This window comes from Protopterus annectens, chromosome 8.part0 (assembly GCF_019279795.1).
Source record: "Protopterus annectens isolate FY-2018-M chromosome 8.part0, PAN1.0, whole genome shotgun sequence".
NCBI lineage: Eukaryota > Metazoa > Chordata > Ceratodontiformes > Protopteridae > Protopterus > Protopterus annectens.
This window is the reverse complement of record NC_056741.1, coordinates 57052970-57078399: the sequence shown is the minus strand read 5'-3', so window position 1 is coordinate 57078399 and position 25430 is coordinate 57052970. Positions and strand designations below refer to the sequence as shown.

The following is a 25430-nucleotide window of genomic DNA, read 5'->3' as shown; positions in this document are numbered from 1 at the left end:
TCTCTGCAGTAACTGAGACCTGGTTCAAGGCTCCAGAGAGCACCCCTGCAATACCAGGGTACAACTCTTACCACACTGTTCGGCCACCAAACCAAGACCGAAACACTAAAGATGGAGGAGTGTCCATATTCACCAAGGATATTCACACCTCCAGGTTAGCTGCCCAACACAATGCATCTGAAATTCTCCAGGTGCAACTAACACTAGGTAAGACTGCAATCCAAATTGTAGCTTGCTACAGATCCCCCATCATGACCCAAGATTCTCACTATACCTTTCTAAACATACTGGAAAATATTAAAGATACAACCAAACACCCTAATACTGGGTGATTTCAACTACCCTGCCATTAACTGGAAAAACTACTCAGGTATCAACACCTTTTCCCAACGATTCTTGGGATTCATAAATTCCAATGCCCTAGATCAACTAATCCATTGTCCCACCAGGGGCTCCAGTATCCTAGACCTGGTCATTACCAACATGGGAGATAGATGCTCCACATCAGTAGTCACCCCCTCATTGGTCATGTCTGACCATAAGCAAATCACCCTTGACATCCACATCCCACCCCCACTCCCCAGTAAGGAAACCTCCATAAAAAACTTCTCCAAAGCCAACTTCATGCTACTCAAGTCAGAAGTGACAATCTTCATGGCACCCATGCAGATGGGATCTGAACGTTCGACTGCTGAATCCTACACTAAGGCACTGTATGAGCACATCCACTCATGCATGAATCGTGCCATCCCAAATAGAACCAAGATGTTCTCCTCCAAAAAAAGGAAGCCAATCTGGTGGTCCCCTGCCATAAACAAACTATACAACAGAAGGAAGAAACTATTGCAGAAAAGAGGAAAATCCCAGGATGCAAAAAAACTCCCTTACCAGTCTCAGTAAGAAGCTGAGATCTCTCATAAAATCCTCATAAGCTAGTTACGAAAATAAAATTGCCAAAGATTCCAAAGACAACCACAAGGCATTATATAGTTATGTCAAAAATCGAAATGGCAATGCTCAGACCTGCTCTGAGCTACAACAGAATGGCATTAAATTTACTGATCCCAAGGATATTGCCAATATCCTGGCAGATCGATTTAGTCCCAACTTCACCCCCTTCTCGCCCCCTAAAAGGCCCATCTCAATACCAGACGATTGCCAAATTCCAGTAATCACAGCCACTCGGGTAGAAACCGCACTCTCCAAAGCTAAGAATACAGCATCCATGGGACCAGAAAACATCCCAGGCTGTGTACTACATGAACTACAAAATGAAATGGCAAGTGTGATGTTTAATCATAGCCTCACCTCAGGCTTCATGCCCACTGAGTGGCGCAGAGCTACAGTTATCCCACTCCACAAGGGGGGATCCACCTTGGATCCTGGGAACTACCATCCCATCCGTCTGACGAGCCTAATCTGCAAGGGCATGGAATGCATTATCATGGAACTTATAAACAAAGACATTGGCAACCTTCAAACACTGGACCCCACCCAGTTTGGGTTCGTGAAGGGCCGATCTTGTCTCCTGAACCTGATTGACTTCTTTGAATCAGTAGCCAGAGCTTTGGACAAGGGTAAGGTGGTCCACACAGCCAATCTGGACCTCGTCAAGGCCTTCGACACCATCACCCACTCTGGAATCATAGATAAACTTACTAAGCTGGGCATAAATCCCTACATCACTCGATGGGTTGCCAACTGGCTTACCGACCGAACCCAGACTGTAAAAGTAGCCAACTCCAAATCCAGCTCCAGACAAGTGACAAGTGGAGTACCTCAGGGTTTGGTCCTAGGACCGTTCTTGTTTGGCATCTACTTCTCTGAAGTACAGGCCAACACTAAGGGGCTCTGGCTAACAAAGTTCACAGATGACTGCAAACTGGGAGCCATTACTGAATCCCCAAATGATGTGGATATTCTACAAAAGGGCCTTACAGAAACAGATGCTTGGTGCCAGAGCCATGGGCTCAAGCTTAATGCCAAGAAATGTATAGTTATCCCCTTTGGGAAAAAACATGTACCCATGAATTACCACATAGATGGCAGTACACTAAACACCGAAAGTGTGATGAGAGGCTTAGGGACACAGGTGGATAGTGGTCTCACCTTCGATAACCACATCACCAAAATAGTCAGGAAATCCTTCTATGTGGCACACCTCATCATTAAGGGCTTTTCATCCAGAAAAAAGGAGGTCATTGTTCCACTGTACTCATCCCTCATTAGACCCATTATAGAGTACAACGCCCCATTTGGTATGTACCTCGCAAGACATCTGCAACAGCTGGAAAGGCCAAAGAAATATCTCACAAAAAGAATCACAGGCCTAAAGCAGATGCCATATGCTGACCATCTAAAAAAACTCCAGCTATACTCTGTGGCATATCTTCTACTCAGAGGCGATCTCTGCTTAACATACAAGGCCATGTGAAACCCTAAGCTGTTGGACATGCTCCACTTAAAGCAATCCCAATCCCTCAGAGCCACACACTCCAGGGATCTAAACTTTGTCATCACAATGAACAAAACATGCTGGAGGGATAGGTTCCTGACCCAGAAACACCCAGACTCTGGAATAGAATGCCCACACACGTCAAGCAGAGCGCCCCCTTGGCCCTCTTCAAAAGGAACCTTGACAATTGGATGGGAGATAGGAAATTCACCCCGGGGATCATGTCAGTCACCCTGCTAAACAGGGGTCCAGGGAAGTAAATATTGTCATAAGAAATAGCCAGGGAATTGTTATGGCTAGGCTTGTATAGGCCTTAGGGCTGATAGCCTAGTTCCAACCTATGAACCTAAGAAGGTAGTTACATAAATGGTGTGATAGGAGGGGAAGCAGCTTGTAAGGACAATATCAAGGAAGTTAGCAGCCACTCTGGGAGCAGGGAACAGAGAACAATCTGCAATATGGAGTTATTGTTTACAAAATCAAGGACTCTCTAGATGTACTTGGCAGTGGTTGTATATGTTCACCAGTCCATACAGAGGTTATTAAAGTCTGCCATAATACATGTATTTGGATTAATTGGTAGATTTTCAAATTGACATTAATAATCAGAATGTTCTGAAGTAGAAATGGAAGGGGAGCTACATTCAGTAATCATGTGATACAAGGTTGATACTAAAGGGCCTCTTTAAGTTCTAGACTCAGTGCAATATTTGATGTGAGGCAATGGGGTTGCTGTTAAATATGGATGCACCCCACAGCTTTCAGTGGTCTTGAATGCATGGTAGGTGCTGTATCCTGATAAGGAGGGAGCACTGTCTTTGTTCTGAAACCAGTTCTTGAAAACTACACAAATATGGAAGTTTTGAGGGTGAGTTAGGTCTGCTGGTCACACATTGACTGGAACCCATAGACAAGCTCTTTGCAGCTGCTGACCACTTAGCAGTGTGACCCCGTCTCCTGACAGGCCCATGGCTGCTTAGATAGTTATTTATTTATGTATTTACATATTTCAGTAGGTCTGATCCAAAGCCCCTTTTCAGCCATGACACAGGCCATAAAGCAGCATAAATACAGTATGCAATTTGTATGTACAATGATAAAAGAAAACTGACATATTGACTATATTCATTTTTAGGTAGAGCTGCATACATAATATATAAAATACATACATAAGGTGAGAATCAGTTGAAGTTTTTGTAAATCTTGGTAATGAATTTACAGTTACAAGAGATTATTGTTAGGTGAGTGCTGGAAGCGTTCTGTCCATTATCTTGATTGCACATACAGGAAGCCTCTTTTGTCAGGTGATCCTTGAGTTTTCACTTAAAAATTAGTAAGATCTTTTGTTGTCAAGTCTCGGGGTGGGGGGGGGGTGATAGTTTCAAATGAGTGAGCATACTTTAAAGAAGGTTCTTTCTCCATATGTACTTTTAAATTGTGGTCTATCTAAGAGAAGGAAATCATCCTGACTCTCTAAACTGCCTCAGACTCAGGGATGATGAACTCCTACTAAATCCAAAGGACTCTATCTGTGAAAGGTCCAGATATTTAACTCAGAATTGCTTTACCTCTACCCACACTATGCAACAGCCACAGATTACAGACTCCTCTACCCACACTATGCAACAGCCACAGATTACAGACTCCTCTACCCACACTATGCAACAGCCACAGATTACAGACTCCTCTACCCACACTATGCAACAGCCACAGATTACAGACTCCTTCACCTACACTATGCAACAGCCACAGATTACAGACTCCTCTACCCACACTATGCAACAGCCACAGATTACAGACTCCTCTACCCACACTATGAAACAGCCACAGATTACAGATTCCTCTACCCACACTATGCAACAGCCACAGATTACAGACTCCTTTACCCACACTATGCAAAAGCCACAGATTACAAACTCCTCTACCCACACTATGCAACAGCCACAGATTACAGACTCCTCTACCCACACTATGCAACAGCCACAGTTTACAGACTCTTCTACTACACTATGCAACAGCCACAGTTTACAGACTCCTCTACCCAAACTATGCAACAGCCACAGATTACAGACTCCTCTACCCACACTCTGCAACAGCCACAGATTACAGACACTTCTACCCACACTGTGCAACAGCCACAAATCACAGATGCCTCTACCCACACTATGCAACAGCCACAGATTACAAACACCTCTACCCAGACTATGCAACAGGCACAGATCACAGACTGCTCTACTCACACTATGCAACAGCTGCAGATTACAGACTCCTCTACCTACACTATGCAACAACCACAGATTACAGGCTCCTCTACCCACACTCTGCAACAGCCACAGATTACAGACTCCTCTACCCAAACTATGCAACAGCCACAGATTACAGGCTCCTCTAACCACACTTTGCAACAGCCACAGATTACAGACTCCTCTACCCACACTATGCAACAGCCACAGATTTTACCCACACTATGCAAAAGCCACAGATTACAGACTCCTCTACCCACACTATGCAACAGCCACAGTTTACAGACTCTTCTACTACACTATGCAACAGCCACAGTTTACAGACTCCTCTACCCAAACTATGCAACAGCCACAGATTACAGACTCCTCTACCCACACTCTGCAACAGCCACAGATTACAGACTCCTCTACCCACACTGTGCAACAGCCACAGATTACAGACTCCTTTACCCACACTATGCAACAGCCACAGATCACAGATGCCTCTACCCACACTATGCAACAGCCACAGATTACAAACACCTCTACCCAGACTATGCAACAGCCACAGATTACAGACTGCTGTACCCACACTATGCAACAGCCACCTCTACCCATACTATGCAACAGCCACAGATTACAGACGTCTCTACCTAGACTATGCAACAGCCACAGATTAGAGACTACTCTACCCACACTATGCAACAGCCACAGATTACAGACTCCTCTACCCACACTATGCAACAGCCACAGATTACAGACTCCTCTATCCACACTATGCAATGGCCACAGATTACAGGCTCCTCTACCCACACTATACAACATCCATGGATTACAGACTCCACTACCCACACTATACAACATCCACGGATTACAGACTCCTCTACCCACACTCTGAAACAGCCACATATTACAGACTCCTCTACCCACACTGTGCAACAGCCACAGATCACAGATGCCTCTACCCACACTATGCAACAGCCACAGATTACAAACACCTCTACCCAGACTATGCAACAGGCACAGATTACAGACTGCTCTACTCACACTATGCAACAGCCACCTCTACCCATACTATGCAACAGCCACAGATTACAGACGTCTCTACCTAGACTATGCAACAGCCACAGATTAGAGACTACTCTACCCACACTATGCAACAGCTGCAGATTACAGACGCCTCTACCCACACTATGCAACAGCCATAAATTACAGACTCCTCTACCCACACTATGCAACAGCCACAGATTACAGACTCCTCTGCCCACACTATGCAACAGCCACAGTTTACACATTCTTCTACTACACTATGCAACAGCCACAGATTACAGACTTCTCTACCCAAGCTATGCAACAGCCACAGATTACAGACTCCTCTACCCACACTGCACAGCAGCCACAGATTACAGACTCCTTTACCCACACTATGCAACAGCCACAGATCACAGATGCCTCTACCCACACTATGCAACAGCCACAGATTACAAACACCTCTACCCAGACTATGCAATAGGCACAGATTACAGACTGATCTACTCACACTATGCAACAGCCACCTCTATCCATACTATGCAACAGCCACAGATTACAGACATCTCTACCTAGGCTATGCAACAGCCACAGATTAGAGACTACTCTACCCACACTATGCAACAGCTGCAGATTACAGATGCCTCTACCCACACTATGCAACAACCACAGATTACAGACTCCTCTACCCACACTATGCAACAGCATCAGATTACAGTCTCCTCTATACACACTATGCAACAGCCACAGATTACAGGCTCCTCTACCAGACTATACACCATCCATGGATTACAGACTCCACTACCCACACTATACAACATCCATGGATTACAGACTTCTCTACCCATACTATGCAACAGCCACGGATTACAGACACCTCTACCTACACTATGCAACAGCCGCAGATTACAGACTCCTCTACCCACACTATGCAACAGCTGCAGATTACAGACTCCTCTACCCACACTATGCAACAGCCATAGTTTACAGTTTCCCTTCCCACACTATGCAACAGCCACGGATTACAGACACCTCTACCCACACTATGCAACAGCCACAGATTACAGACTCCAAGCTGTCTTATGCTGATGCCATTACAAAAATCACCAAAGCCTTCTAGAACTCTGAAAACCTAGCATCAGTCTTACCTCCTGCATTCAACCCAGCAACAACATCTCAAATCCACAGATGTTTAGACCCTATATATCTTTGGTAGTTTAATTCGAGTATAAAAGTATCTCTGGAGGTACTTCCAGATGAATATTTGAAATCTTCATGTCTTGGTCAAATATTGCGGTATTTCTGCCATGTTATACCATTTCTGCTCTTCTATTACTTCTTGTATTTTCTTTTCCAATATTTCCTTCTTTGCCTTTCTTCCTTTTACTCTCCCTTCTGCTAGCTATGTCTTTCCTACCCTCAAGAGAGCTTTAGTTTAGTTTTCCTTCTGTTTCTCTATTTTATTATCTCTAGGATTTTCTTCTCTCTATCCCATGTGTTTACCATCTTCCTTCATCTACTTCCTACTCTATAATAGATCCATTCCAGTTTGCCATATTGTTCCTATTAGGAGTAGCTTGAGTCCCTAAATTCGAGTTTTGATTTTGAAGGCAGCTACAAAAGTTGGAACTTCCTCAAAGGTCCCTCATGAGGAGAATCCAGGGTATGAATGCCCTGTCTTGCATATATTGTCTTAAGGTCCTATTGCTGTATTTTGTCTTCTGCAGGTTACTGAGAGGCACTCTATGCCTAGCATCTAAGGCATCCTCAGATACAGCTCTGATGAATTTCTTCTTGCACATCTGCAAAAATAGCACCAGAAACACTAGATCCATGAACATGAACTTTGCCTCTTTGCCTGTGACATAAATAGAACAAGCTGGAGAGACCGATGTGTCTCAAAGTATTCCTGCGCTATGGAATCAGCTCCCTATCTATGTGAAGCATAGGTTCATAGGTTCATAGGACGATACTAGGCTGTTGGCCCGGAGGCCCTTATAAGCCTAGCCAAGAATTTCATCCATGTTCCCACAAAGTCAGCAACTGTTTTCCCTGTCCAACAGGGGCACAGGTGGGATCCCAGGGGTATATTTTCTGTTTCTTATACAGTCATCCAGGTTCCTCTTACAAAGGGCTAGTGAGGTACTCGGCTTGACATGGAGAAGAAGAAGAGTTCATTCCCGACCCTATTCAAAAAAACATGATCATTGGATGAGAAATCACAAATTCACCTCCAGTTTATCCCCCATGTCTCTGATGGACAGAGGTTGACAGTAAGTAAATTAATCCTGAACTTCTTTGTTAACATACCCCTCCATATAGGCAACCAAGCAACGGAGTTAAAAACTGGTGGGTGTTAGCTTATTGTAAAGATATGACCGTATCAACCTAATGGTACATTACCCTTGTGTGATTATTTTAAATAATGTTGTGCTAAATAATTAGGTGACTTTGCTGTTTGTAGGCTGACAGGGAAATGTTAAATAATATGTAGTGGTAAGTAGGTCTGGGGCTATGCAAGTATACAGCATATTTAACCTATTTCTATCTGAATTCTTTGTGTGTTGGTGCTGGAATGGAAGACTAGTAAAGAGCGGAGCAGTGGTGCTGCAGTTAGCATTGTTGCCTCACAGCAAGAAGTTCTCCGGTTTGATTCTCGGCTGGGGTGCCTTCTGTGTGGAGTCTGCTTGTCCTCCCTGTATCCGAGTGGGTTTTTTCCCACATTCCAAATACATGCAACTGGAGTGTTTCTCCCCAGGCCTCCATTGAAAATGGGATCTGTCCCAGTCAGAATTTTCTAGTAAACAGATGTTAAATAAATAAAATAAATGCTCTATGTTTGGAATATGTGCATTCCTTGCAGTGGGTGACAGGAGGTGTGTAATCATGGAAGACAGATTAAGTTGATGCATCATTTTTAACAAGTAAAGAACTGGTATAAAGGTTGTGTCATTTCTGTCTAGTGGCAAATAACATGACATTGGACTTTGAAAGCTTGACTATTATTCTATCGCTGGACATCCAATTACAATAAAAGATAATTCCACTTTTTGCTGAATGCCAGATTTGAACCAAGGCTTGCATAATGCCAATAGTCAATAGAAAGAAGCGTGTACGATATTAGTGGAATAATATTATGGGGCAAGTGTCTTTTAAGTAGGCCCAGTGGAGGAGTTGTGCTATCAATCTACACTTGACTAGTGGAGTGGTCTTTGTCTGTCACAGAAACCACATCTAAATGTGCCGTAGGTTACATGTGCTTACATGCACAGCAGATTAAATCATTGCTGCCAAGGAGGGTCAGCACTGGAAAGTGCCAACCCAGTTCATCATATAAATTGGGAAGAAGGTGATGATAGCAAAGAAATAAAAGAAGGAATAACGGGCAATGGAAAAGGGAACCATAAGAAATAATTGGATGTGAATGAAGGGCATATTTTTAAAGGAATGACACCCATGTTCGTATAAGAAGTTGAGGGTTAGCTGGAGATGGTAGTGAGGAATGGTCATGGGAGAAGGTAAGGCTTTAGCGGCCAATAGATAGAAAATGCAGACAAAGACAAATTGGTGGGGGTATTGAAAAAAATATGGGAAAAACAATAGATGAACCCACACAGAAAGAGAGTGAAAACTACTGATGATGAGGGGAGCTGGCCAAGGAATGGGAGTCACAGACAAAGTGGGGAACACATGGATGAGGAATAGGGTAGGGCACATGGTGGGTGCCATACCAGCCCATTGGCCAACTTATCAGTTACTTCAGCTTTGTGGCCAATGTTATGGGCCAGCTGTGACCCATTGTTTGTGGCCTTTTGGTCATGTGACTCAACTAATTATGCCAAGAGGTGTTCCACAGCTGTGAAGTGAGTGTCCAGCCACCAACACAGTTTAAACATCATCAGTCTTGATTTCAGGTGAACACATGGAACCTCTGTTGGTCACTATCAGAAGAGGAACCTCAAATACCCACCTAAGAAGTGGTCACAGAGGTCAGTGGTGAGGCCTACAGGCTGCCTTCAGCAAGGTGAGTTTTCTGTACCTGCTGAGAGGCAGACTTGCTGTTCACTGGCAACCAAGTTGGCTCAGGATGAGGTGACCACTGCCACTCATCCACCATCACTATAACTGGACCTGCATAAGGAAGAGAAAACAAAAAAAGATCACATTAGTGCACAGACTGTGAAAGCTGCACAGTTCACAAGAGCACATGGCTTATACGGCCCACTCCCGAGAGAGAAACTCTTGCCTCCTGAGACAACATAACATTGGAAGAACATAACATAGTAGTAAATCTGGAAAAGTCAAGGAGGGGAAAAAAAGGATGTTTACAGTAAACCTCAGGCAGGCTGTCTCTAACCTCTACTTCCCACTGCCTAAACATGTAAGAATGATGTCACCACACGTTGCTATAGTAATGCTTGCACTGTTCACCAGAGTGTGTGATGCCAGTGATGTCACTCACCATTCTAGCAAGCTTGTGCCAGGCATGGAACTTGTACAAAGGACCGTCATAGTGACCCTGCAGCTACTTCTGAAAATCTTTATGGGTGAAGAACAAGAAAATGTTGTTCTCCCTTGGAGGACTATAGGATCATAGGAGGTTACTAAGTTATCGACCCGGAGGTCATTTCAAACCTAGCAGTTTAATCCCACTGTAATACCATAGATACTCTAGTCAACACCCAGGATTGTATTTAGTAATGACTGCCCATGTCCAGGAGGGTTGTGGGTGCTATCCCTGGTAAGAATTTATGGTGTCCCATCCACTCATCCAGGTTCCTTTTGAACAGTGTCATAGAGGAGCTCTGCTTCATGTGAATTGGCAGCCTATTCCAAAGATGTGGCAGACACTGGGAGACAAATCTGTTCTTCCAGCACAACCTATTCAAGTTGCAAGCCATATTTAGGTCCCTGGAATGGGTATCTCTAGTCCTGTTTGATTTATGGATGTGCAGCAATTTCATTAAGTTTGGGTCGGAGATTGCTCTGTAAGCCAGGCATAAGACGTCTATATGATACTGAGTATAGTGACAGGGACTTTAGTCAGTCTGTGTAAGGCACGTGCTGGAGTCCCTTGATCTTCTTAGTTAGAAACCTCTGAGGTCTCCCTAATTGCTGAAGGTGCTTTGTACAGTACATGCTGAAAGGGGCGTTATACTCAATTATGGGCCTGATTAGTGATGAGTATAGAGGGGTTATAACCTCCTTTGCTCTAGAGGTGATGCCTTTAATAATCAAATGTGCAAAAGCCTTCCTTACGACATAGACAGATGGTGATCTGCCGTAGACACATGGTGGAAAGCTTGTGCCAGGCATGGATCTTGTACAAAGGGCCATCATAGCAGCCCTGCAGCGGGCAGTAGTACTGTAGTAAGACACTCAGAATCCATGCTGCTCACAGTTCCTGAAGCATCCATGCTCATTCAGACAGCTCTGCTTGTGGAAAAGAATGGTATTCAGATGTCACATGACAGGAATCATATAGTAGCTGCATGATCAAGGCTGCATATTCAGATATCACATGACATGAATCATAGTGCCGTAATGAGGTACATCAGAATGATTATGTAGTCAATGTAGTGCAAACGTGAGGCTGAGTAGGGGGGGGTGGCCTAATGGTTAAGGTGTTTGCTTTACAAACACAAGGTGCAGGATTTGAGTCTCACAAGGGATAAATGGTTAGGCTTACAATGGCTCACAAGGGCAGTTAGCCTAGTACTAACCTATGAACCTCTTTGAGCTTCACAGGTGTCATGCATGAGTGTAGTCCACAGTCCAGAGATGGAAAGGGGCAGTACAGTCACACTTTTGCTGACAGTATTGTGTGTTATGGTAGCAATTCAAAGACGTGTTACAGATGCCATCGTTAACATAACTGCTGAGCTACTAGGTAAAATTAGCATAATAAGAAGCAGCATCAGCATATTGTGAGAGCCTGTGCTAATACAAGCACCTGTGCAATTCATAGTTTCCTGTAGCAGGACAGTGAACTTTGAAATAAGCAAAATAGGCATATGGAAGGAAGATGAAACACCTCAAAATATAACATTGCATTGTACTGAGCACCCTTGCTGCATGAAGAAACAGGGATCTAGAGAACTTCAGTATGTGGGTGTAAATACACACCACTATGCCGTGGCACTACCATTTCAGGCTATCAGTGGGGGGGCATATCAGTGACAACCCACACTGAGAGCAGGACATGCTGTGCAGGATACAGTGGCCCCTGTACATTAACTGAGGCACGACAATCCATTTTGTTCTGGGTGGTCAAGGAGTGCAGTATATTACAGGGATTCAATAGTGTGATGCAGGAAGGAATGTCATGATATCAAGTTTGTACCAGATGTATGTCCAGGAAAAGTAGTGGAAGTGTCGCAACACACAAAGAACAGATAAGTAGGCACCTTATGGGTTAGGGTACATTTGTATGGAACGTTCACAGACAGTCATGCATACACAGTGGCTGACATGTGCTACCCACAAATGTACACATCTTTTCATGGGCCCAAAAGAGAGGCAACAACTGGAAAAGTTCATCACCCAGGACACTGAGGTGTTACTGCCAGCCCTCCACACACATGATGCATGCACCATGAATAAAGGTAATACAGATGATACTTTTTGAGGTCAGGTGTGTCATGGAGTGCTACAGGACATTAAGTAAAGGATAACTAATATCATATTTCATGCTAAGAACAAGATACAGGGCAATGCCAAGGACATGCCCACCACAGAGAACAAACCACCAACACAGAGGTGAATGAGTTCCCGTTGTCCCAGTCAGAGGATGGGGTGTGGACCCTCATACTTAGTGGTGGACTGGATGTGGGAGATGGACTAGAAGTGATCTCAAAACTGTCCATAGGAGATGCAACAGTTTAGTATTAGCTGCCGTATTCCCATATTGTACTTAACACTGCATGTGAGGTAGGACTTATTCAGCAAGAGGTTTCAGCCTGTCTGTCCTCCAGGTGCTTCCACTCTGCAGTTGCAATAGCCTGCATAATAAGGTATGTGTAGGTATCCAGGTGATATTCACAAATTCTGTCATATAACTGTGTACCTGCTGGAGGCACACAGACCTTGATAGCGTTTGAATTAGAAATACACCTGCCTCTGACAATGGTGGCATCATGCACATGCATAGAGTCACACTGTCATCAATACTAACACTGATGACCTCATCCAGAGCCCCTACATTGGAAGAGCCTGAGCAGGGACAGACCAAAACTTCAGCTTAGCCAGTGTTTCACAGACATCCTGCAACTGTGAACCCCAACCAGTCTATGGAGGAGTCGCCAACCCAGATGCCATCTGTGAGCTGCACTGCCTCTGATCTATGCACACCCCCACATGTGAGAAGCATGTTGGTTTGCAGTGCCACCATAACTCTAGGTCTTTCCCTGACCTGGGTGCAGCACTTGGTATCCATCAGCAGATGTGTGGGTTAGTGATCCAGGCACAGATTTTTGCTGCCCACAGCACTGTGGAAATTGTTTGTGTGCTGCACAGCCTGCATGACACCATGGAACACCTGCATGATCTGCAGAATGACATCCAGTACCTGCACAGTGATGTGGACTATAGGGACAGGGAGCAGATTGTATTAGTCAGGTCACTGTTGCCTAGCATGGGATTCATTGATCCATTTATAACTGTCTTTTTCTCTGCCTCTGCAGACTCGGCTGTTCATGGGTATGAAAGGGCCCAAGTGCAGTATGGCTGGTCACAGGCCAGGCATACTTTTATGACACAGAAAATTCCTGGCAAAGCATCACTATCAGATTTGACCACAAAGACTACAACTGCCCGTGTCTTATGACCATGGCCACAAATGCCCCTCATCATTCTCCCATGGGATACCAGATCAGTCTGAATGTGGTCACTCCTTTAGTTCTATATTGTCATTATACCCTGTAGGCAGATGGAGCGCAATGAATACGTGTACCCATTTTACTGGTCATGGACGCTGTGCATCCAATGACTTGACACAGGACACCCTGCCACCATGCACATGCCCATAGTTCTGCACTGTCCCTTCTCCTGACTACATCAAATTCTGAGAGCACAGGCTAGCAAAATACACAGTGCCAGCAATGATCATGACATGGCATCTCCACCCCAGCACTAAATGATGTCATGCCCCACAACCTGTTACCCTTTCATGATCATGACCCAAATGACATTGCCTGTCACTGTGTCCCCCCATCATGGTGTCACCAACATGTGTAAATGAAATAACTGTGCCTTCACCACTCACTCACCCGAGTGGGTAAGATAATGCATGATACTTGGCCAGTCCAGGCACTGTACTGCATAACCTGGGCTTGATAATACATGCATGTTTTTTTGTTGTTGTCTTTGTTACTGCCTAGAGATGTAGACCAGATGCCTCCTGTTTTCCAGGTACATGATGTACCGTATCCAGGTCTGCCTCACATGATGTCCTGCAGTTGCTTGTTCTTCCTCGAACTGGACATCATACTTCAACTCTGCTGCTCCATCAGATATGGTTCCCTGCTGCTGTAACTGTTCCCACACAACCATGTTATGCAGTGTGGCTTATATTACAAATATCCGGCTGCAGGTCTTGGATAAATACTACAGTGTTCCACTAGATGCCTCTAAAGTGTAAGCATCCCTTCAGTTAACCAAACACCCCTTTTACCACATTCTGTGGCTCTATGTGCAGTATTATATGCAAGCACTGCTGCATTCTAGAGGTTGTGGACACGGTCATCAACCGTATTCCACTGCATATCCACGGGACATTGGTTATTCATAGTTCTAGTGCATAACCATCATCTGCTGTAACACACAACAGTGACACCATTATATGTAGCCTTGTACCTAACTGTGTGGTAACTGTATACGGTGAACTCTTTTCCCCACTACAAGTATTAGTTCAGTAGCAGAGCACTGTGGTGGACTTGTTTCTGAGTCAGGAAAGACCACCGCCAGAAGTCAAAGCCCATTTTAGAGATTACTCCTGGCAAAAGCCCTTTCTGAATCCGTGGGCAGTAACAGACTTTGCAAATATACTCTACTGTAATACTGATTCACCCTTGTATGTATTTCATACGTGCTTATAGCAGACTCCAGCACCACTGACCATTGGAGAAAGTAGTAAAAGTTTTACTCGGTAATCTCTGTTTAAAAGCTGTCTTGTTCAAGAAATGCCAACTTTCAGTGAAGAGGGCACCCATTTTACACATTCACCCAGCTGTTGCATACTACAAAATAAGAGACATAGTTGATATCAGACAATCTAGTCATTTACTTGAGCAGAAATATAAAGGCAGCAGATACAGAGCAGAAGATGAGAAATGTGAGAAGGATAACAGCAGTTTTTCATGGAATCTGAATGGCAGGCAGGGTTGGCTTAGGGGACAGGATTGTCAAAATGGGTAAGGACTTTACCTCACAGATAAAAGGTATAAGGTTTAATTCTATCATCTAGTTATTGACTATCCTTATAATAGCTGACCGATAGCCTAGTATTTATCTATGTACCTTAAGCCTAACTCGTGATGCTTGCTTTTACAATATACACTATGATCTGAAGGAGAACTGCAATTGATCGTGGAAAATGTTAGAGATATGACATGGTAAATACTCTTCTGAACAATTTGCACTATAGCTGACAGATGACTTTAGTGCACATGTGGCACAATCAGCCCCATGGGTGTTCGACTGTACCTGTACCAAAATGAATTAATATGCCTCTCCAAACCTGTCCGCAAACTAGACATAACAGAATGAAAATAACAAATTTGTCCGAAAAGGGCCATCCTGCCACCTCCGCTAGGGGAAGAGTGGTAGGTCACTGGAAGCGACACTTGCTGTTCCCCTGAATTCCACAGGGACCACTGTCTACTTTGTTACAATGCTTAATATATTTTCAATCACTAACACTAGAAGATTGTACTTTACCAGATTTTTGTTTCTCCTTTTGATGTTCTTTATTTTCCTGCTTTCAGAATTTACGGTCAGTTGTGGAGCAGTCACTGATGGAAAAGAAAATGTTACATTTTGCTGCAGATTCCCTGGGAATTCCTTTCACTGAACAGGTGTGTATTGGGAGATTTATCTTAGAGGTGCATGACTCTTTCATTATGTCTAGTCTCTAAATTTGTCAGAAAAAAATAATAATTGTACAGATACAATGCAGTTGCTAAAATATACATATAATATTTTATTGTTAATAATGTGAAACTGTTAAAAATGTGGTGACCAGCTAAGCATACTAAGTAAAGGCTGCTTGTTTCCAGCATTATCCAAGAGGATGCAGTAAGGAATTCATTCATTAAAGAAGTCATTAGAAACTATTACCACTGGATTATCTGAAATAATTATAAGTGACAAAAGTTCGTAGCAAATAGAGAATCCTTTACAAAGCAGTCGGTAAAAGTAGGTAAGAGCAGGCAGAAGCCTGTAAAATCTGTTGTGCATATAAGTGTATGTGAACAGTCCAGACAGAGCTAAGTGGGAACAAAAGCTGCAATGTAAGATCAGAGTAATAAAGCAGTGAAATGTAACATAGTACAGAAGTTTATGTGACAATAAAGCTAGCCGCCACCTGTATAATGTATTACTCTGCTTCTCCGTCTCTCAGCTCTTGTACTGAATTCATATATGCCTGGAAGGACTACAGATATTTTGTCATTTTTGCTGTTTTCCTAAAAATGTTTTTGTATTCTGTATTTTCCTCTTAGTCAGTAGCTCTTTGCCTGTTATGTTTGCATTCCCACATTGTATGTATACATTGTAAAATACTTATGCTTTTTATCTATTACTTCGGTATAACAAATTGTATTACTGTGCAGCTTTTCTCCCTGGGCCTCCTCTGAAAAAGGGCTACTCAGCTCAGTCAGACCAACCCAGTCAACAAATGTAAAATAAATAAATAAATAAAATAATAAATTATGAAAGTAATGACGTAGGCACAGAGATAGCAGGCAGATATGTCTATACCCTGTGACTGGTAACACACACACACCTATACATATATGTAACACGCACACACCTGTACATATATGTAACATGTACACACACCTATACCTATATGTAACATGCACATACCTATGCATATATGTAACATGCACATACCTATACATATATATAACACACACACAAACCTATACATATATGTATATATCTATATGTATCAGAAGAGGAGTTGGGTGCACAATCCAAGTCAGGAGGCCAGAGAACAGATGGAGGTGCTTGTAAGGGGAGTATTTGAGGGTTATATAGGTAAAACTTCTTGAGGTGGTTTAGCACATGCCTGCAGCCAGCTATTTAGGCAGAGGGATAAAACCGTAACTGCAATTCAGCCAGTCTGTGTTTTACTAGTAAGAACACTGGTGGAGCAGGTTAGCAAGAGAGAAAAGAATGATGAGGCTTTGCCTGCTTGCATCTTTTTTTTTGTGTTGGGGGAGTTTGTGTTCTACCATTGAAGACTGGGATTGCATGAAGGTGCTGCCTACAGGGGTGGGGGGGCTCAGCTGGGCTATGTTTGCATCACATAGAGCCTTAGACATCAATCACAGGGCCCATCTCATACCGCCCCCTTGAATATTACAAAGCACATGAAGGAGGAATATAGGGACCAAACTCATCAAACCAATTTCTATGAATAGCAGTGGTAGCTCACAGGCGTTTACTCCCTTCCCACAGCAGGTCTGTCATCGACAGTAAGCAGAGGGACAGTGACCTCACCCTGGAGGGGTAAACACCTGGGTAATGTTGCATAAATGACCACAGGATTGAGAGGAGATGGGACTCAAAAAGAGCTACGCTGCTACAGAAGTCAAGCCTGAAACCAAACCGTAACCTGAGTGTGGGGAATCTGATTAAACATGGGCTATAAAAGTAAAAAAAAAAAAATCTCCCATGTGGATGACAACAGCATTTCACTCTCACTTCGGGATCAAGAAAGTCAGTAAATCCACCAGGGGTAAGGCTGATGGGCTGAGGGATCGAAGGAAAAAAAATTAAAAAAAAGAAAAAAATAGTGTGTGTGTGTGTGTGTGTGTGTGTGTGTGTGTGTGTGTGTGTGTGTGTGTGTGTGTGTGTGTGTGTGTGTGTGTGTCAGACCTGGCAAGTTAACTGACCTTTATCTGTTCATTAAATTGGTCTGATTTTCACATTTCTGCTTAGGAGTAAGACTAGAATTCTGTAAACAGTTTCCTAGTAATTTATTGTTTTATGTGTTTGTTTTATCTCCTTAGGATTTATGGAGTTCCAGAGGGACTGCCCCCCAAAGCACAAAGGTGAAACAAAGGTAACATCAGAAGCGTTTCTGTACTTTGAATGCTGATCTGAGTCTTTGTGAAAGCACAACATGGGACTAATACAACAGAGTCCCCGTGTAGATATGGGTAGGAAGGAGGAAGGGCATTGTATCTCCTGCAGGTGTGCACAGGTATCATTACTGACAAACATGGGACTAATACAACAGAGTCCCCGTGTAGATATGGGTAGGAAGGAGGAAGGGCATTGTATCTCCTGCAGGTGTGCACAGGTATCATTACTGACAAACATGGGACTAATACAACAGAGTCCCGTGTAGATATGGGTAGGAAGGAGGAAGGGCATTGTATCTCCTGCAGGTGTGCACAGGTATCATTACTGACAAACACGGGACTAATACAACAGAGTCCCCATGTAGATATGGGTAGGAAGGAGGAAGGGCATTGTATCTCCTGCAGGTGTGCACAGGTATCATTACTGACAAACATGGGACTAATACAACAGAGTCCCGTGTAGATATGGGTAGGAAGGAGGAAGGACATTGTATCTCCTGCAGGTGTGCACAGGTATCATTACTGACAAACATGGGACTAATACAACAGAGTCCCCGTGTAGATATGGGTAGGAAGGAGGAAGGGCATTGTATCTCCTGCAGGTGTGCACAGGTATCATTACTGACAAACATGGGACTAATACAACAGAGTCCCCGTGTAGATATGGGTAGGAAGGAGGAAGGGCATTTTATCTCCTGCAGGTGTGCACAGGTATCATTACTGACAAACACGGGACTAATACAACAGAGTCCCCGTAGATATGGGTAGGAAGGAGGAAGGGCATTGTATCTCCTGCAGGTGTGCACAGGTATCATTACTGACAAACACGGGACTAATACAACAGAGTCCCCGTGTAGATATGGGTAGGAAGGAGGAAGGGCATTGTATCTCCTGCAGGTGTGCACAGGTATCATTACTGAGAAACATGGGACTAATACAACAGAGTCCCCGTGTAGATATGGGTAGGAAGGAGGAAGGGCATTGTATCTCCTGCAGGTGTGCACAGGTATCATTACTGACAAACATGGGACTAATACAACAGAGTCCCGTGTAGATATGGGTAGGAAGGAGGAAGGGCATTGTATCTCCTGCAGGTGTGCACAGGTATCATTACTGACAAACACGGGACTAATACAACAGAGTCCCGTGTAGATATGGGTAGGAAGGAGGAAGGGCATTGTATCTCCTGCAGGTGTGCACAGGTATCATTACTGACAAACATGGGACTAATACAACAGAGTCCCCGTGTAGATATGGGTAGGAAGGAGGAAGGGTATTGTATCTCCTGCAGGTGTGCACAGGTATCATTACTGACAAACATGGGACTAATACAACAGAGTCCCGTGTAGATATGGGTAGGAAGGAGGAAGGGCATTGTATCTCCTGCAGGTGTGCACAGGTATCATTACTGACAAACACGGACTAATACAACAGAGTCCCGTAGATATGGGTAGGAAGGAGGAAGGGCATTGTATCTCCTGCAGGTGTGCGCAGGTATCATTACTGACAAACACGGGACTAATACAACAGAGTCCCTGTGTAGATATGGGTAGGAAGGAGGAAGGGCATTGTATCTCCTGCAGGTGTGCACAGGTATCATTACTGACAAACACGGGACTAATACAACAGAGTCCCCGTGTAGATATGGGAAGGAAGGAGGAAGGGCATTGTATCTCCTGCAGGTGTGCACAGGTATCATTACTGACAAACACGGGACTAATACAACAGAGTCCCCGTGTAGATATGGGTAGGAAGGAGGAAGGGCATTGTATCTCCTGCAGGTGTGCACAGGTATCATTACTGACAAACATGGGAATAATACAACAGAGTCCCCGTGTAGATATGGGTAGGAAGGAGGAAGGGCATTGTATCTCCTGCAGGTGTGCACAGGTATCATTACTGACAAACATGGGACTAATACAACAGAGTCCCCATGTAGATATGGGTAGGAAGGAGGAAGGGCATTGTATCTCCTGCAGGTGTGCACAGGTATCATTACTAACAAACACGGGACTAATACAACAGAGTCCCCGGGTAGATATGGGTAGGAAGGTGGAAGGGCATTGTATCTCCTGCAGGTGTGCACAGGTATCATTACTGACAAACACGGGACTAATACAACAGAGTCCCAGTGTAGATATGGGTAGGAAGGAGGAAGGGCATTGTATCTCCTGCAGGTGTGCACAGGTGTCATTACTGACAAACATGGGACTAATACAACAGAGTCCCCGTGTAGATATGGGTAGGAAGGAGGAAGGGCATTGTATCTCCTGCAGGTGTGCACAGGTATCATTACTGACAAACATGGGACTAATACAACAGAGTCCCCGTGTAGATATGGGTAGGAAGGAGGAAGGACATTGTATCTCCTGCAGGTGTGCACAGGTATCATTACTGACAAACACGGGACTAATACAACAGAGTCCCCGTGTAGATATGGGTAGGAAGGAGGAAGGGCATTGTATCTCCTGCAGGTGTGCACAGGTATCATTACTGACAAACATGGGACTAATACAACAGAGTCCCGTGTAGATATGGGTAGGAAGGAGGAAGGGCATTGTATCTCCTGCAGGTGTGCACAGGTATCATTACTGACAAACATGGGACTAATACAACAGAGTCCCCGTGTAGATATGGGTAGGAAGGAGGAAGGGCATTGTATCTCCTGCAGGTGTGCACAGGTATCATTACTGACAAACATGGGATTAATACAACAGAGTCCCCGTGTAGATATGGGTAGGAAGGAGGAAGGGCATTGTATCTCCTGCAGGTGTGCACAGGTATCATTACTGACAAACATGGGACTAATACAACAGAGTCCATGTGTAGATATGGGTAGGAAGGAGGAAGGGCATTGTATCTCCTGCAGGTGTGCACAGGTATCATTACTGACAAACATGGGACAAATACAACAGAGTCCCCGTGTAGATATGGGTAGGAAGGAGGAAGGGCATTATATCTCCTGCAGGTGTGCACAGGTATCATTACTGACAAACACGGGACTAATACAACAGAGTCCCTGTGTAGATATGGGTAGGAAGGAGGTAGGGCATTGTATCTCCTGCAGGTGTGCACAGGTAACATTATTGACAAACACGGGACTAACACAACAGAGTCCCCGTGTAGATATGGGTAGGAAGGAGGAAGGGCATTGTATCTCCTGCAGGTGTGCACAGGTATCATTACTGACAAACATGGGACTAATACAACAGAGTCCCCGTGTAGATATGAGTAGGAAGGAGGAAGGGCATTGTATCTCCTGCAGGTGTGCACAGGTATCATTACTGACAAACACGGGACTAATACAACAGAGTCCCCGTGTAGATATGGGTAGGAAGGAGGAAGGGCGTTGTATCTCCTGCAGGTGTGCACAGGTATCATTACTGACAAACACGGGACTAATACAACAGAGTCCCCGTGTAGATATGGGTAGGAAGGAGGAACGGCATTGTATCTCCTGCAGGTGTGCACAGGTATCATTACTGACAAACACGGGACTAATACAACAGAGTCCCCGTGCAGATATGGGTAGGAAGGAGGAACGGCATTGTATCTCCTGCAGGTGTGCACAGGTATCATTACTGACAAACACGGGACTAATACAACAGAGTCCCGTGTAGATATGGGTAGGAAGGAGGAAAGGCATTGTATCTCCTGCAGGTGTGCACAGGTATCATTACTGACAAACATGGGACTAATACAACAGAGTCCCCGTGTAGATATGGGTAGGAAGGAGGAATGGCATTGTATCTCCTGCAGGTGTGCACAGGTATCATTACTGACAAACATGGGACTAATACAACAGAGTCCCCGTGTAGATATGGGTAGGAAGGAGGAAGGGCATTGTATCTCCTGCAGGTGTGCACAGGTATCATTACTGACAAACACGGGACTAATACAACAGAGTCCCCGTGTAGATATGGGTAGGAAGGAGGAACGGCATTGTATCTCCTGCAGGTGTGCACAGGTATCATTACTGACAAACACGGGACTAATACAACAGAGTCCCCGTGCAGATATGGGTAGGAAGGAGGAACGGCATTGTATCTCCTGCAGGTGTGCACAGGTATCATTACTGACAAACACGGGACTAATACAACAGAGTCCCCGTGTAGATATGGGTAGGAAGGAGGAAGGGCATTGTATCTCCTGCACGTGTGCACAGGTATCATTACTGACAAACATGGGACTAATACAACAGAGTCCCCGTGTAGATATGGGTAGGAAGGAGGAAGGGCATTGTATCTCCTGCAGGTGTGCACAGGTATCATTACTGACAAACACGGGACTAATACAACAGAGTCCCGTGTAGATATGGGTAGGAAGGAGGAAGGGCATTGTATCTCCTGCAGGTGTGCACAGGTATCATTACTGACAAACACGGGACTAATACAACAGAGTCCCCGTGTAGATATGGGTAGGAAGGAGGAAGGGCATTGTATCTCCTGCAGGTGTGCACAGGTATCATTACTGACAAACATGGGACTAATACAACAGAGTCCCGTGTAGATATGGGTAGGAAGGAGGAAGGGCATTGTATCTCCTGCAGGTGTGCACAGGTATCATTACTGACAAACACGGGACTAATACAACAGAGTCCCGTGTAGATATGGGTAGGAAGGAGGAAGGGCATTGTATCTCCTGCAGGTGTGCACAGGTATCATTACTGACAAACACGGGACTAATACAACAGAGTCCCCGTGTAGATATGGGTAGGAAGGAGGAAGGGCATTGTATCTCCTGCAGGTGTGCACAGGTATCATTACTGACAAACATGGGACTAATACAACAGAGTCCCCGTGTAGATATGGGTAGGAAGGAGGAAGGGCATTGTATCTCCTGCAGGTGTGCACAGGTATCATTACTGACAAACATGGGACTAATACAACAGAGTCTCCATGTAGATATGGGTAGGAAGGAGGAAGGGCATTGTATCTCCTGCAGGTGTGCACAGGTATCATTACTGACAAACACGGGACTAATACAACAGAGTCCCCGTGTAGATATGGGTAGGAAGGTGGAAGGGCATTGTATCTCCTGCAGGTGTGCACAGGTATCATTACTGACAAACATGGGACTAATACAACAGAGTCCCCGTGTAGATATGGGTAGGAAGGAGGAAGGGCATTGTATCTCCTGCAGGTGTGCACAGGTATCATTACTGACAAACACGGGACTAATACAACAGAGTCCCGTGTAGATATGGGTAGGAAGGAGGAAGGGCATTGTATCTCCTGCAGGTGTGCACAGGTGTCATTACTGACAAACATGGGACTAATACAACAGAGTCCCCGTGTAGATATGGGTAGGAAGGAGGAAGGGCATTGTATCTCCTGCAGGTGTGCACAGGTATCATTACTGACAAACATGGGACTAATACAACAGAGTCCCGTGTAGATATGGGTAGGAAGGAGGAAGGGCATTGTATCTCCTGCAGGTGTGCACAGGTATCATTACTGACAAACACGGGACTAATACAACAGAGTCCCGTGTAGATATGGGTAGGAAGGAGGAAGGGCATTGTATCTCCTGCAGGTGTGCACAGGTATCATTACTGACAAACACGGACTAATACAACAGAGTCCCGTGTAGATATGGGTAGGAAGGAGGAAGGGCATTGTATCTCCTGCAGGTGTGCACAGGTATCATTACTGACAAACATGGGACTAATACAACAGAGTCCCCGTGTAGATATGGGTAGGAAGGAGGAAGGGCATTGTATCTCCTGCAGGTGTGCACAAGTATCATTACTGACAAACATGGGACTAATACAACAGAGTCCCCGTGTAGATATGGGTAGGAAGGAGGAAGGGCATTGTATCTCCTGCAGGTGTGCACAGGTATCATTACTGACAAACATGGGACAAATACAACAGAGTCCCCGTGTAGATATGGGTAGGAAGGAGGAAGGGCATTATATCTCCTGCAGGTGTGCACAGGTATCATTACTGACAAACACGGGACTAATACAACCGAGTCCCTGTGTAGATATGGGTAGGAAGGAGGAAGGGCATTGTATCTCCTGCAGGTGTGCACAGGTATCATTATTGACAAACACGGGACTAATACAACAGAGTCCCCGTGTAGATATGGGTAGGAAGGAGGAAGGGCATTGTATCTCCTGCAGGTGTGCACAGGTATCATTACTGACAAACATGGGACTAATACAACAGAGTCCCCGTGTAGATATGGGTAGGAAGGAGGAAGGGCATTGTATCTCCTGCAGGTGTGCACAGGTATCATTACTGACAAACACGGGACTAATACAACAGAGTCCCCGTGTAGATATGGGTAGGAAGGAGGAAGGGCATTGTATCTCCTGCAGGTGTGCACAGGTATCATTACTGACAAACACGGGACTAATACAACAGAGTCCCCGTGTAGATATGGGTAGGAAGGAGGAACGGCATTGTATCTCCTGCAGGTGTGCACAGGTATCATTACTGACAAACACGGGACTAATACAACAGAGTCCCCGTGCAGATATGGGTAGGAAGGAGGAACGGCATTGTATCTCCTGCAGGTGTGCACAGGTATCATTACTGACAAATACGGGACTAATACAACAGAGTCCCCGTGTAGATATGGGTAGAAAGGAGGAAGGGCATTGTATCTCCTGCAGGTGTGCACAGGTATCATTACTGACAAACATGGGACTAATACAACAGAGTCCCTGTGTAGATATGGGTAGGAAGGAGGAAGGGCATTGTATCTCCTGCAGGTGTGCACAGGTATCATTACTGACAAACATGGGACTAATACAACAGAGTCCCCGTGTAGATATGGGTAGGAAGGGCGTTGTATCTCCTGCAGGTGTGCACAGGTATCATTACTGACAAACACGGGACTAATACAACAGAGTCCCCGTGTAGATATGGGTAGGAAGGAGGAAGGGCATTGTATCTCCTGCAGGTGTACACAGGTATCATTACTGACAAACACGGGACTAATACAACAGAGTCCCCGTGTAGATATGGGTAGGAAGGAGGAAGGGCATTGCATCTCCTGCAGTTGTGCACAGGTATCATTACTGACAAACATGGGACTAATACAACAGAGTCCCCGTGTAGATATGGGTAGGAAGGAGGAAGGGCATTGTATCTCCTGCAGGTGTGCACAGGTATCATTACTGACAAACATAGGACTAATACAACAGAGTCCCCGTGTAGATATGGGTAGGAAGGAGGAAGGGCATTGTATCTCCTGCAGGTGTGCACAGGTATCATTACTGACAAACATGGGACTAATACAACAGAGTCCCGTGTAGATATGGGTAGGAAGGAGGAAGGGCATTGTATCTCCTGCAGGTGTGCACAGGTATCATTACTGACAAACACGGGACTAATACAACAGAGTCCCGTGTAGATATGGGTAGGAAGGAGGAAGGGCATTGTATCTCCTGCAGGTGTGCAC

General features: G+C 44.7%; 1 protein-coding gene across 1 annotated transcript in view; it reads left to right on the top strand.

Moving 5' to 3' along the window:
- Positions 1-25430, top strand: part of P3H3 (prolyl 3-hydroxylase 3) — a 383658-nt gene that overhangs the window by 175220 nt on the left and 183008 nt on the right. Inside the window, exons 6-7 of the mRNA XM_044079609.1 lie at positions 15690-15779; positions 17943-17995. Coding sequence (XP_043935544.1) covers positions 15690-15779; positions 17943-17995 — 143 coding nt within the window. The remainder of the gene's footprint in view (positions 1-15689; positions 15780-17942; positions 17996-25430) is intronic.